A 15,182-nucleotide genomic window follows, 5' to 3' on the forward strand; every position below is an offset into this window, starting at 1 on the left:
GGGATTTGCCACTCAGACCAAGGCAGTGGCTGTGGCACAGAGAGGAAAGATCCACTTGTGGCATGCTTCAGAACCACCACCACCGCCGCCGCCGAGGATTTGATGGTCCACTGAGTGAAGGGAGGGAGACTGAGCTCTCAAGGGTCATTCTCAGATTTACAACACGAATGCCTGTATAGATAGTGGTACCATTTCCTAGGACAGAAGACAATGAAAGAAGAATTGGTTTGGAACTGAACGTGTCCATAGTGCTTTTCTAGATGTTTTAAGCTTAAGTCTCCCAAGTAGACAGTTTAATACAGGAGTCTGGAGCCCCAAAGAGAGATCACCATTCTCATTATACTTGGAAGTGTCCTTAGACTGCTTACTAACATGGTTCCTATTCCCTAGGAGGTTGGGAAAGAGTCAAAACCTTTCCAGTGATTGCTTTCTCTGGTGGATGTGGAAATGTTTCTTTTAAGCTCTCATGAAACTCAAAATCCCGTGCAAAGATTCCTGGTTCACTCCTAACACATGCTAAAGATTTCCAAAATGGTAGCTTTGCTTTGTAGTCCACATCTGTAACTGATTGGGCAGCCTGGCTTTCCAATTTGGGTAGGCTGCAAGCAGAAACAAATGCATAGTGTTGGTTTTTATTCACCCCTTAAATACTTAAAGGTAGTACCAGCCACTTTGACTACCATCAAAGATCAAGTAACCAAATTATCTTATATTGAAGATGACATGGATAGTGCTTCGCATCAAATGGCTACTAGCATTGAGGGAAGGGAAGCAAACTCAAGAAACAGTATTCTCTTCATACTTTTATCACAGAATTAAATTATGTATCTGTGGAGAAAGACCACTCGCTTTTTGTGAAAGAGGTAGGCATTGCGAAAATCCTTAGCACGCTCAAACGTATACAATATTTGCCTTGAAAGTTGAAAAAAAATTCCTTCAGTGGATTTTAAAATAAGTTTCCTTTGCCAAGGCCATTCTTAGGGGTCCTATGTGTGGTATCCTGCAGGGATTTAAAGAAGCCATTTCTTTAATCATCTCTGGGGATGGTGGTAAGAAGAAGGCCTGTGCTCTGGCAGAAGTTACAAGTCAGTGACTTCAAACAGCATAGAATTCAGGTCCTAGACATTTCCAGGCTGCAGGTCACTGCAGACTTGACCCAGTGGCCCAGCTGGTACTTTCACTGATGGCAGATTCCACTAATGGTTTCAGGACCAAGAATGGACTTGGTAGATTAATGCAAAGTTCCCTGTGATGATTTTCTTCCTCTCCATAAAGCCGTTCCCATTCCTGTCTGCTCTTTCTGACTTTGCACTCAGAACCCTGAGATAAAGATGTACCTATTTAGTGTGGGGGTGCATTTGTTCATGGTGCTTTGGAGTTCTCAGAACTCAATGGAGTTCTTAGTTTTTCTTGCGAGAATTACCAAAAATGCTTTTGTAAGGGGTGAGTTTGCATTCCGTGCTTGGTGCGGGTGTGCATACGTGTGTGTGTGTGTCTGTGTGTGTGTGTGTTTCTATAATTTCTTTTAAAATTTCAGGTTTTATGAAAAACTGCTTTTTCATAAAGCAGTCCATGAGTCTTAAAATGTAAAAGCCATTCTCTCCTTACTGTCTGGACGCAACCTCCTGTTGTCTGCTGCTGTGTTTCAGGAACTCTGACAAGGGCGTGGAGGTTGCCTTCCTCGGCACTCGTACGGGCCTCTCGAGGATCAACCTGTTTGTTGGGGCTGAGCAGCTCACCAATCAGTAAGTAGGAAGGCTCCCCTGCAGGGGCCCAGGGAGCTCCTGAAATGGGAAATTCAAGGGATGCTTAAGCTTCTCGGTTCTACCAGCAGTAGAAACAAAATTCAGGCCACCCCAAGCATGCTGACATGGTTCCTCTCTGTTCTACCGCGGAGGCCCCGGCGTGTGTGCTCGCCTGCCTGTTGGCCTTTCCGCAACCCTTTCTTCTTCATGCTTGCTGGCTTCCGCCCACTGTCCTGGAGTCCTCTCCCGCGCTGGTGAGTCACCGCAGAATCTGGTGACCCAGGGGTTGCTGGGGGAGCGGCCAGAAGGAGGACTCCTGATGGATGGCTCCAGGGCATTCAGCTGCTCCGCAGCTCTGCGGAGGGATTCCTGCCTGTCCAAGAATCAGGGTTTCAAGTCTGTTGTTTATTTGTTTGTGTGCGCTTTAATAAACCTCGGTGCCTCTGCACTGTGCCTAAGGGCCTGCAGAGCCCCACACCCAGGAGTGGGCAGTCCAGTGGGACACGGGTTGGACAGTGTTTCCTTGTGTTGCCAAACAGACCCAGATGGACAATGGGGAGAGCGTCCAGTACCCAGATGTCCTTGAAATCACTGCGCAGCCTCTGTATCTTCAGAGAGCAACAGGGTCTTAACTCTTCAAATTGGTGTTGAACCAGAGCTAGTGTGGGCCTGGGAAGTCCTTTCTGGCCCGATTACTGTTTCTCAGTTTGTTTGTATGCTTGCTTGTTTTTTTCTCTGAAGTAAGAGGCATTATTAGGCGAGGGACAAATGGAGTCCGAGATTCAGACAGTTTGCCAAGTGCGTGTGAGGAGGGTTCAGACGTTACTGTGGGCCCTCAGACACCCTGATGTATGGATACCTGGGGGTGAATGACAAGGCCACAGGCTGGCAAACCCACAGAGGCAACCCCACAGAGACCTGAGGAGGGGACACTCCTGTCCCAGCAAGCCCCGGTCAGCAGCGTTCTTGCCTCTTAAGTGAGGCCCTGTCCCAATCATGTGATCTTATAACACCAAGTCTGGTAAGTGGGAAATCAATAGATTTTTAGATGGTTCATGAACTGGCCCATTTGAGGACTCTTTCTCAGCATCTCAAATTTGTCATTTAGGAAGTTGACTACAGTTGTGACTTGATTGTTCCAAGCCCTCTTCAGCCCTTTAGCCCTGCTCAATTGTCTTTCCGGAGGGCAAGTTCCTAGAAGGACTAGAAATTACAAGATACACATCACCTTCTCCTTCTGGAACCTAGAGAGAGGCAGAAGGAGATGTAGGCACTGACTTTCTCCTGCTCAAGAGGAAGGCTGTTGTTTGTATTGAGATAAAACAGACAAACCAGAAGAACAATCACAACAACAAGACAATGCACCTTGCTAGTCTGTCCTGTAGGTCACGCTCAGGATTGCTGGGATGAGGGTCTGGCCCATCCCACTGGTTGCCTTTGCTCTGTGTCCCTGGAAAGTGGCAGTGATGATCTCCCTGGGTTCTTGTGAGGATCAAAAAAATTGTGGATGTAAAACCAGTTTGAGAAGCTAAAAATATCTGCAAGTAAGGGTTAGCTCTGCTCCCTGTGACACAACTGTGACCCAGAGTGAGTAGACACTGGCTATCTGGATGATTCTTCGGTCTTCAAGAAATTCATGCCATTGACTCATATAGAGCTCAGAACCTTGAGTTCTATTTTTTTAAATGTTTTTTATTTATTTTTGAGAGAGAAAGCGTGTGGGGGAGGGGCAGAGAGAGAGAGAGAGAGAGAGAGACAGAGGATCCAAAGCAGGCTCTGTGCTGACAGCAGAGAGCCTGATGAACCTGTGAGATCATGACCTAAGCCAAAGTCAGACACTTAACTGATAAAGCCACCTAGGCACTCCAAAAGTTCCATTGTCTTAGGGTCTTGTACCTGCCTACCCTGTCCAAGAAGACGGCATTTGTTAAGGTCCAACTGTCCAGATATACTCTTGGATAGGGCTAGAAAGCTTTTCGAATTTCTGTTTTTAAATAAGGCATACAGAGAAAAGTGCCAAGCTGTGGGGAGAGTGCTAGAGAATATAAAGTCCCTGCCGCAGAACTAACTGGTACTAGCATCAGCCTGCTACACTGAGGTGCCACCTCCTGTCACCACCATCTGCTTTGGAAGCACGTGGATTCTAGTCCAAGGGCTCTGTCCCTGCCTCTGCACCCGTTAATGTCAGCAGTGAATCTTGTGCATTCCGTGTGGCCTCTTGGAACACCTGTAGCACACAAAGGCAGTGTAAGCGATGACTGCTTCACAGCTTCCATGTGACCCACAGAGAACAAAAGAAGCTCCCGAGATTTAAAAATCCCATATACTTGATGGAGCCATTTTCAGTTTACATACTGTATACATAACTCTGATAGAATCGCAGTGAGTATAAGTTTATAGATGAGTAAATGGGGTTCAGAGATTCAGTGATTGACCCAAGTAATTCACCCAAGGTCATTCGTCTGCGCCTAAAACCTAGACTGGTCTCACACAACACCACAACAGCCCCTAGTATCTACAGGTAGGCTTTCATCTTACCTAGAAAGATCTATCTTCCTGAAGAACATTTTCAGAGATTCTGTAGAACCAACTCTCTCCTTCTACTTCCTTCTGAATCACCACTTGGTAGTTATCAGGGACCTACAGGGTTTCCTGGCAACCAGACCCTCTCATGTGAACACCAAAGCCAATGGAGATCATGCCCTGCAGGCTCCTGCTCGCTGCCCTGGTGCCAGCGTGGTCTGGTCCTGGGCAGCAGCCACTGGGCACTCAGTAATGCCGTGTTCCAAGCCTGTCGCCTGCCTTCCTCAAATGTCTCCATCAGTCTAAGTGAAAACCACCTCACACCTCCTAACCAAGCTATTAGCCTCACCTTCCAGGACTGGAAAGGGGCCCCCGGTACCATTAACTGCTGCATGAGAAGGGCACCTTCCTCCCCGTAGTTATATGCATCCCACCACCAAATAGGAATGCCACAAGTGAAAATGCTTGGTTGTGCCATGGCCCAGTGTGGAATACAGCTCTTCATCCCACCGAGGACTAGATAGCAGTGTCTCCTTCACACACCTATCACAGTCAGGTTTATGAAAAATCTCGTGTCTGATGGGGGAAAAAAAAAACAAAAGGTCGCATTTCAATATTTGTGAGTCCTATTGATTTTAGGATCAGGAAACATTACCACTGAATATATCGGTGCCAGGAGGAGCTTGTCTGTGACCTCAAGCCTGGAACTCCCTACGCCCAGCACTGAATAACTCAGAGGTCCATGCATCATCAGTTGGCCTTTTGAATGACAGCAGAGAGCCTTTACATAGGAACGTGGCCATACTGATGTGGCAATTTGAAAGAATTGAGAAATACTGTTTAGAAAAGTTTCAGCAAATTGCTTTTAATACTTGAGGAGCTCTTATCTGAATATGAGATTTGATTTATCATGTGATCATTAAGCACACGCTGAGTGCCTGATGAGTGCCAGGCCCTGGAAATGTCAAGAAAAATAATGTCTCTGCCCTTAGAGAGGAATTAGAACATACTAGTGTAAGTTAGAAGGAGGTGTATTTCTATGCTGAGAACTTCAAGGGTGTCCTCCAATGGCACGGGCTTCCTCTAGGAGGTAGCTTTGCATCTTAGAAAGAGATCAAGAGATCAGTGCCTGGCCATACCCTAAAACTACAGAATGCTTTCCTGAGTTAGAAGACAATTCAAGTAGTTTCTAATAACCCAACTTGTTACAACTTAGCATATAAATTCAACCCTGCTATAACAATGGAGAATATTTGAGTATTTCTCTCCATGGTCTGTGTGATCCAACTTCACACTGCAAACTGATGGATAGAACATGGTGCCATTTCTGGTTCAATCAGTGGCCTTTTCCCTGCATACACATTGTCCCCTGATTGCTGTCCTTTCCATCCCTTGATTGCTCTCCCTTCCTGCAAGATCTCTGAAGACTGTGGACTAGCCAGGCAGTCATTTCCTCCCCCGAGTTATACTGTCTCAGCCAAGATGAGGCACTTGGGAGAGTAAACATGAGTCTTTGGAGATAAGTGAAGCAAACAAACATTCACTGGAACTTGAGGATGTGTAAGTCTCTGTGAAGGGAGCCAAAATGGGAACCAAAGCTTCTTTCCTCAGAGACTTCAGGAGGTTTGGGACGGGGACATGACAGAGCAGGTAAGACCAAGGAAGGAGAAGGCCGTGTGAGAGACCAAGGCTGTGGGGCAGGAACTTGCTAATGTCTCTGTGGATTTGTGTGGTGGGTGGGATTTGAGGCACACTGTCAAGGGAATATGATTTTGAAAGGAAGAAACGGGGAAGAGAGTGCGGGTAGGCCTCAGGAGAGAGAGAAGCACTGTGGGCAGTGGGCGCAGGAGGCTGGGCAAGGTAAGGGATTTACAGACAGCTGGAGCAGTCCTGTTGGCTGGAGAGCAGGTGGTGGAGGGAGGGAGGGAGCAAGGATATCCACAGGGCCCACTGCTACCTCTGTTATACTTTTTCTCAGAAGAGTGAAATCTACTTAATTTGATCTTTCCAAGGGTATGTGATCGTGTATGGATTGTAAGGCAAGACAGCTTTCCGACTACCCTTTCTTTGGTCTTGTGATACGATTTCTGGAGGCTTTGCTTGCTTGCGTTAGATGCTAAGATGATTCGGTCACTGGATATACTAGGAAAAATTATTTCACCCACAGACAGTCTGACTGCTGGAGTTCTACAGGGTAATTCTGAGCCATCTGGGGTGCATGATGCTACACAGATTCTCTCTGCACTGAGAAAGCCAACACTGTTTTCACCTGACAAAGGTGGTTGGGACATACCCACATCCGGCTTTTCCTTGCTGAGTGGTGCCATGATCCTTCTCCTCCCCCACCTCCTCCCTCCTCCTCCCCGTCCCCCTCTTTCTTCTTCCTTTCCAGTTTTATTGAGAAATAATTGGCGTATAATTGTATACGTTTCAGACGTACAGCATGATGATTTGGTTTACATATATTGTGAAATGATTACTGCAGTAGGTTTACTTCACATCTCTCTTCTCATATAGATACAATAAAAAGAAAAGAATAAAAATTCTCCTGGTGATGAGAACCCTTAGGAAATATTCTCTTCACAGCTTGATTGTAGGTCACACGGCAGTGTTAGCTGTAGTCCCCAGGTTGTCTTATAACCTTCTTGTCATTCCCCATCCCCCAACCCCTGCCCCTTGTAACCACAAATCTGATCTCTTTTTTTTGAGTTTGGTGGTTTTTTGGTTTTTGCTTGTTTGTCTTTGTTTCTTTGTTTGTTTTTAGCTTCCACATGTGAGATCCTATAGTGTTTGTCTTTTTCTGTCTGACTTATTTCCCTTAGCTTAATGCTTTCAAGTTCCATCCATGTTGTGGCCAATGGTAGGATTTTCTCATTTTTGTGGCTGAATAATATTCCACTGTGTGGAATGTGTGGTATATATGCCACCATTTCTTTATCCATTCATCCTTTGATAGACACTCAGGTTGTTTCCATATCTCGGCTGTTGTAAATAATGCTGCAGTGAATGGAAAATATCTTTTTGAGTTAGGGTTTTTGTTTCCATTGTATATATTCCCAGTAGAATTGCTGGATCAGATGGTAGTCTTATTTTTAATTTTTTGAGGAACCGCCATATTGTTTTCCATGGTGGCTGGCTGTACCAATTTACGAAGTGCACCAGCGTTCTCTTTTTTCCATACCCTCACCAACATTTGTTATCTCTTGTCTTCTTGGTGATAGCCATCCTAACATGTGTGAAGTGATATCTCATTTTGGTTTTGATTTGCATTTCCCTAATGACGAGTGATGCTGAGCATCTTTTCATGTTCCTGTTGGCCATTTGTATATCTTCTTTGGAAAAATGAAAAGGTACGTTGCTCACTTTTTAATTGGATTATTTGTGGTTTTTTGACATGTTCTTATTCCTTTCCATTTCCAGGGATTTTCTGAAAGCTGGAGACAAGGAGAACATTTTTAACGCAGACCATTTCCCTCTCTGGTACCGAAGAGCTGCGGAGCAGATTCCAGGGAGCTTTGTCTACTCCATCCCGTTCAGCACAGGTGGGGGTCCTTGTTAGAGTTGGGACTCTGTCTGTCTGGTCCTGCTGGCCCGGGCATTGCATGCAGAGTGTAGTGGGGGCCATCTGAATGCTGGAGGGAGCCAAGTTCTGTCTTGAGGACCAATGCTGAATATTGGCCCAGCACTGAACCATTGACCTGTTTCATAAATACAATGGCCCCAAGTAAAATGAAGCTTTTGCTTAACTGAAGTGTGAAAAGAGCATTTCACAAAGCAGGACTGGTACTTTTTACTGTGTGGAATTTGAATACAAACATCTCAGTAGATTTTTTTTTAATGTTATCATGGTCCCACTTGGAGAAAATTCATGCAGACATAACATCCTTTGCCAGAACTTTCAGTGAATCACATCACTTTGGAGGCCCACAGTCCCCCCATCAGAAACTAAATTGATTCAAATCAACATGCAGGAGTGAGAGCTGAGATTTTTGTGTAGACTTGTGATCTCCTGACAGAGGGCTGCGGTGACCCAGGAAAAGCGCATAACCTGTGATTTTTCTAGTCATAAGATTTTATATTATAAAAAAACTAAGGTTGCTTCCCTCCAAAAAAGAACTGAACACCATCTTATTTCAACCATGTTTAGAAGCAAAACACACTGAACATACTTTTCGATTGTCCTTGGCTTTTTCTTGTCTCACGCAGCTGATAGTTTTTGGTGCTCATTTTGTGGAAGGCTCTGACTGTGCCTTGTAGCAACTTCAGAGATGAATAAGACCTAGTTCTATAAACTTGGATTGCTTTAGACAGTTCAGTCTATACTTATGTTTTATATTAGAGCCACCATATTAGTCTTTTTCAAGCATTCTGAAATCAGCCCTAGTGGCGGTTTTCTGGTGCTTAGTGTCAAAGCCCCTTCCTTGGTTCTTAGCACTTGCTCATTTCCATGAATGAAAACGTCTTCAGAAAGAGTGCTTTCAAAATTTGCAGAAGACACGTTGGCAAGAGTTATCTAATAACTAGTTGCATGGACTCGTTAGGAAGAGAGTCTCTCATTCATGAAGATATTCAAGGAAAGGCCAAATGTTACTGTAGAAATTCCCTGAGCAGGTAGAATTTTAGAGGAGATTATTAATTAGTTTCCTTCCAGGAAAAACTGAAATTCTCGGAGTCTGTACTCCTTTGCACCCATGGCCACACACACGTGTGTTCTCAGATACAAATGTCCGGGTGACTAAGACTCTTTCTTTATGTTTGTTTGTATGACACTTTATTGCTGAAAATACCAACCGAGAGAACAGTGAACTTTCTCATTCTGCTGCAAACCTGTCAACGTCTTCTCTTATCATGCAATCTCATGCTCCTTTCTTTGTCTTGGTATTCTAAGAAAAAAAAGAACTTAGCTTGCTAGATTTGGACTGGAAGCAAGCATGAAGTTCTTCTTTTCCGGCAGGGTGGATTTTGCTCAAAACTGGACAAAGAAAAGGAGCAGTCAGAAAAAAGAGCAATCCCCGAAGTGTTCTGTGTGTGTGTGCTTATGAATGATGGCCCCTTGTATGGGTTTCTTCTTTTACTCTTCACCATTTTCCCTACAGAGACTTATGTCTGGGAAAAAACAAATTCTGGCTAATTGAGGCTGTTGTAGAATTGGTTTTTGGCAAGCGGGCTTGTCAAAGGAATTTACCTTGTTCGTGATAAAGTTAAGGATGACTTCACATCTTAGGAGATTTCATTCTTCCTTTTGGTTCGGAGAATGTAACATCACCAAGTACAAGTGTTATGATGAAGCTGTCTTATTGTTTCTACCATGTGTTGATTACCTGCACATATTGGAAAACAAGCTGGTTTTCATTACTGCTTAGGCTTGAGCCAGGAGAAGGTTCTCAGTTGCTTCAGTCATAAGCGTATTCAAATTCAGGTCTGCCCTCTCCATTTCCCAGTTCATATTGGATTCCATTCATGGAACACCTTTTATAAGGCAAGCATTGTGCTAACAATTATCAACCAAGGGGGGAGGCGGTTGAAACCTGTGCTCAGGGTCTTTTAATTTATGGATATTGGAGCCATTGTTAGTAATTGAAAATGTCTTCATACTAATGCCTTATTGTTACCACATTAATAAGAGTTTGGAGTAAGGATTAAATTCCAAGTCTATCCCTGATTGGAATGGTTTTGCTAAGAAAAATTGGTTTTGAAATTAGAATTTTATAAATCAGTAAAGTTGTAACGAACAAACCAAAACTAAAGTTCCCAACTTGTAAAACAGTTTCAAAACTTTATCTCATGTAGCTCTCCACAGCCGTATTTAGAGAGGCAGTGTAAATATGATCACTAACACAAGTAAACACTGTAATTAGTAACCACAAATCACAAGAGAAATGTGGTCCCTCCAGTGGTGCTTAATAATTTTGATGTGAAGAGGCCGGATACCCCCCTCCCCCGCCCCCAGTGTGGCAGTCATAACTCAGTGCACTGATTCCTTCAGCTGACAGGACTGTCTACACAGCACCTGTGGCCTAACAGAGTTGGCCAACTCTGAGTCTGGGAACCATGCACTAACACAATCTGCAGAATTGGTGGCCATGGGCCAGTATGATTACTCTCTTAACCTGGGCACACAACCATCTCCATTTTTGTTGTGATGGTTTTTCTTCTTTCAGGAATAGTCAACAAAAGCAATGTGGTGACAGCGAGTACCTCCATTCAGCTCCTCGATGAACGGAAATCTCCTGTGGTAGCAGGTAAAGGATGGATTTCAGTCAATTAATGGAAATAAGCATGGCATCCATTTATCTGGCCAATGAACTGCTTCTGTGCAGCATGTTTATTCTTCACAAAATAAGTTTTGAAAGGAACCAAAAGCTAACACGTACTTCTTCCTTAGCTTGGTGTTATCTTCACCAATTCAGGATTCTGACTGGCTGTGTTTGTTGTGACAACAGAAATCTTTCCCAGTACTCTTATGCTCAAACTAGTAAGAAATTGTTGGTGCGTGCAGAGGAGAATTTCTTGAAAGTTGGCAGTGTGCTCATTTAAAGTAAGCTCCATATCTCCCACTGCTACATCATTAGGATAACAGTGGGCATACTAGGCAATTGTGGGTTTGTTTTAGGGACACACGAGCCGAAATGTGCCTTCTCTGTAGAGCCTGAGATTTTTACCTCTCTCATCCTGCTGAGGAATTGAAGTTAGATGTATCTGTAGGTGCCGGGTTTGGGACCAGGTGAACGCCAAACCATTTCATGATGGAGGGTCTTAAATTGTCAAAGAAACCCTGGCTCTGGCTTTTGCCATCTCTCTCACTCTCAAGAATGTCGGTAGACATCTGTGGCCGGCGATGGGCTTTCATTGGTGGTGTTTGGCCTAAAGGGCTGGAAACTGCCACAGGCGCTCCTCTGGGGACAGCTGCTGACAAAAATGGAGTCTACAAGCTTGTCTGGCATGTCGTCTATTTCTGACATTGTCGTATCCATTGGCGGAGGGTGGATGAGACCCTCCAAATTCCATCCTGATATTGGCTAGGTTTACCAAAGGGAGTTGTTCTGCTTCCAGACAACCTCTCTCAGTAAGTTGTACTGTAGGGGGACTTTGAACATCAACTGCTGTGTCTGTACACCGTGAATATTTGTGGGAAGGATTGCAAATGGAGCAGATAGTTTTGAGTGTGGTTGTTCTCTGGCTGGAAAACACCAGGCTTCTTTCCCCACTTTATTTCTGACTTAGTCTATGTGTCATCATTGTATTAGCAGGGATTGAAAGACCTGGGGGCAATTTCCCTGGTTATTCCTGGCTTTTTGGCTATGGCAAGGAAGACTGTCTTATGTATCTGACCTGTAGATCATCTTGAACTAGGCAGACCTGTAACTAATCAGCCAGGAGATAAGGGCTCTGAGGATTCACAGCTTCTGTCTTTAAATTTTGTCACTTAGCATCTCATGTTCCTTGAAGAAAGTAGGAGACAGGATCATGTAACTTAGCAGGGTTTATTTTTGCTCAAAGGAAGTCAGCCTTCCTTACCTCTAGGGTGACCCAGCCAGCTAGTTCTAGAGGCATGTTATCTCCCTGGAACAGGGCCACGTGCAGCAGCTGTCAAAGATGTGGCCTGACCAAAGCGACTGTCCAACTGTTTGGAAGTTTCTTAAAACCTTTTCATGGGGTGCCTGGGTGGCTCAGTTGGTTAAGCATCTGACTTTGGCTCCGGTCATGATCGTGGTCTGTGAGTTTGAGCCTCGCATCGGGCTCCGTGCTGTCAGCTCAGAGCCTGGAGCCTGCTTCGGATTCTGTGTCTCCCTCTCTCTCTGCCTTTCCCCCACTCATACTCTGTTTCTCTCTGTCTCTCAAAAATGAATAAATGTTAAAAAAAATTAAAAAAATAAAAAACCTTTTCCTTAGCTTTCTCATTCAGTCATCATGAGGGATGCTCTGTGTCAGCCCTAAGGTGGTGGTGCCCATCCCAGCCACTTTTGTCTAAGCTTGCAAACTAAGCTCAAATGTTTCCAAATGCCTATTGTTTTGTAAATGTCTGTTTGGCTCAGTATGGATGAAATGTGGACTCAGCCTGGGTACCGTGTATCCAGTCTGGAGAAGAACGTGAGTTTTCCAAAATGGTTCATTTGTCTATGCTGGTCTACTGTTGAGTTACACAGATGGCCAGAGAACACAGGCAGCTCACAAGACACGGTTTGTCCAGCTGTGAGTGGGTGGAAGAGACATCCTCCTGTTTACTGCTACTCAGTGTGTGTCACCTGGTCCCTGTCTTCACAAGATAATTACAGAGCAAGACGAAGAAGCAAGGTTATCGAAGGAGCTGTATTTAGTACTTACCTTTTAAAACTGGTAGTTATTAACCTTCTTTTTAAAAGTGTGTTTGGTAGGTGTAAGATAAAACAGATTTGCTCAGTTTGATCTTGAAGGCTGCCATGGAGGAGGCACCATGAAGGCAATGACCTCAAGAGGACCTTTCTGTCGCCAAAAGCAGAGTGGCCTCCTCAGCACTTCCCACAGATTGCATTGACTCTGACTCACCCATCCTGTCACTGTGTGATTAGTTTCGGTAACTTTCTTCTGTGTGTTTTCCTCAAATTAAGTAGACATTGTTTACTACTCTAAAGTAAAAAAAGGTCATTTTAATTGGGGAAGAAACCTTGTTTTGGCAAGTTAGGATGAATATGTGAGCAGGCCTGCTTCCCCACCAATGTGCCTCCAACTGCAGATGGAATACGGCCAACTGGCAGTAATTTGGGGTCTCAATGAAATCCTTGTGTTCAATTGAAAAGTATATGGAAGGAAAGGTGTACAACTTTGCAAATGATTATCAAGGATACCTTTGAAAGGCCAGCTCTCAAGCCTGTTCGGGTGTTCTCATGTTCACTGGCTCTCAGTGTCTGTTTGGGACAGAAAGAGTTTCTTGTTTTGTTTTGTTTTTGCTTTATTCTCTTTCTTTCTTTCTTTTGTCGTGTTTTCTTTTTTAAACAAAAACATTTAGATACTCATCTGTCAATGACATCTTTGCAGAAAGGGCAGTCAAACTGGGAAGGATTCCATTTATACATCAGCCTGGTGCATAAATGGGCCCCATCCATCTTTTTGGCCCATGACATTGCTTACAGTCCTTCTCTGGAGGGATCTGCCAGCTTTCCAGCTGCCACTAGTGTGCTGAATTTTCTTACTTGCTTTCCCACTGCAAAGGAAGAAATGGTAGGACTTTCTCTTTGGCTTACCAAGTCTCTCCAGAGCCCTGGAGCCTCCTGTGTATGACAGACCTCTCCTCCATTTTTCTGTTCTTATTAGCAATGCAAACCTTGGACTGTAAAGTCCACATAGGTTTGTCACTCACTCTGTAACTTACTAAATATGTGGTCTTGGGTCTCCGAAGGTCTATCTCAAATAACATTGGGATCATTACCTCTTTCACCTTACTCTGGCTTGATTTGGGGGTAAAATGAGAAAACAAAATACTGGACTATGAAGAAGTATAAAAAATGCTAGAATTCGGGGGAACCTATTTTTACCTTCAAGCTTATTCATTCATTCAGTCATTTATTCACTGAGTATTTCCTGACCTCCTTCCTTTACCAAGCACTCTAGATATACATGAATAAGATCCAGGCTCCATAATGACATTCTCTTCTTCCCTCCAAACACATGTAAAATAGCAGTTATTTTTAAAGCCATGTCCACACAGGACAGGTGAAGAGAAAAGCTGGATAATTACCTAGAAGGTCCTGGAGGTAAAAAATTTTGTTCTTTTCACCTCCTGTTCCTCAGAACAGAACCCCTGTTCTGAAGTATAGTAGATTAATCCTCAATAAGAATTCTATAAATTGAGTTGAACTTGTAGAAACCTGTTTTGCCCTCATTTTGTTATTACTGACTTGAATTCCATAAATTACTTAGATCATGGTGTTAATTCCCTACGCTGTTCTTCGTGGGACACTGGGCCATATCGGCCAACAGTCACAGGCACCGATTCTACCATTAGAGGATGGAAATGACATAGAGAAAGAAACGCACAGAGGGAAGAATTGAGCCATCAGGGAAGGTGTAACTATGCAGGGAACTTCTTCCCTCCTTGGACAGTTTGTCTGATCCCCTCCACCCCCCATTGTCCTTCTGGACTCTGACAATACACAGTACATAATCTCAGTTTTTCTAAATAAGTTCAGGATTGGGGATTTTTTAAATAACAGAAAATAAATTCTGATTTTTTTTTGCATTTGCTTTAAAATGTAAATTTTAGCACATCAAACTCTAAAACCTCTTCTACAAATGTGCCAGTTTGATTTCTTAACTGAAATGAAAAACCTCTCCAAAGGCAAGGACTGCCCCAATTACCTTTTTATCCCCAGCGCTGAGCACAAAGGAGGTTGACATGTGGTAAATGTGTCAAAACAGTAGATGAATCAAGGAAAATGGGCTTCATTTTCATCTGCTCTGTGTAGGTCCATAAGTTTACGAGTTTTACCATCCACATGATGGGAACACAGTATTTGACTGAAACTCTAAGAGAAGTAGGCAGCAGCTAAAACTCCAATCCATGCCCTGGTGATATGATGCAGACCATGATGGATATTTTAAGAAATAGAAAAACTGTGTAGTACTCCATCCTAATGGCAGCTGTGCTGGCCCAGTAGTTAATCTCTATGTCAGTAAATGTCTTTTCTGAGGTCTGAGCATTAAAGTGATGTTTATAATAGCCAATCTGATCATCAACATAAAGAAAAATAGATTAGAGACCACAGAGGCATTGTTTTCCTACAGAAACAGTTTTTAAAACAGATTTCAAGTGTAAAATTGGATTATTTTTAGTAAATAAATGAGTGGGAACAGGGCTCTGACCTCCTGGTCTGCTTCTCTGCAAGAAACACAGGTCATGTTAAATTCATTCATTGGGGGAAATTTGAAAATGTGGGT

The 15,182-nt window shown here is 43.7% G+C and overlaps 1 protein-coding gene across 2 annotated transcripts in view; it reads left to right on the forward strand.

Moving 5' to 3' along the window:
* CACNA2D3 (calcium voltage-gated channel auxiliary subunit alpha2delta 3) overlaps positions 1–15,182 on the forward strand; it is an 895,877-nt gene that overhangs the window by 693,883 nt on the left and 186,812 nt on the right. For both annotated transcript variants that reach the window (XM_049640724.1, XM_049640725.1), the window contains exons 24-26: positions 1,650–1,745; positions 7,689–7,810; positions 10,430–10,510. In XM_049640724.1, coding sequence (XP_049496681.1) covers positions 1,650–1,745; positions 7,689–7,810; positions 10,430–10,510 — 299 coding nt within the window. The remainder of the gene's footprint in view (positions 1–1,649; positions 1,746–7,688; positions 7,811–10,429; positions 10,511–15,182) is intronic.

This window comes from Panthera uncia, chromosome A2 (assembly GCF_023721935.1).
Source record: "Panthera uncia isolate 11264 chromosome A2, Puncia_PCG_1.0, whole genome shotgun sequence".
NCBI lineage: Eukaryota > Metazoa > Chordata > Mammalia > Carnivora > Felidae > Panthera > Panthera uncia.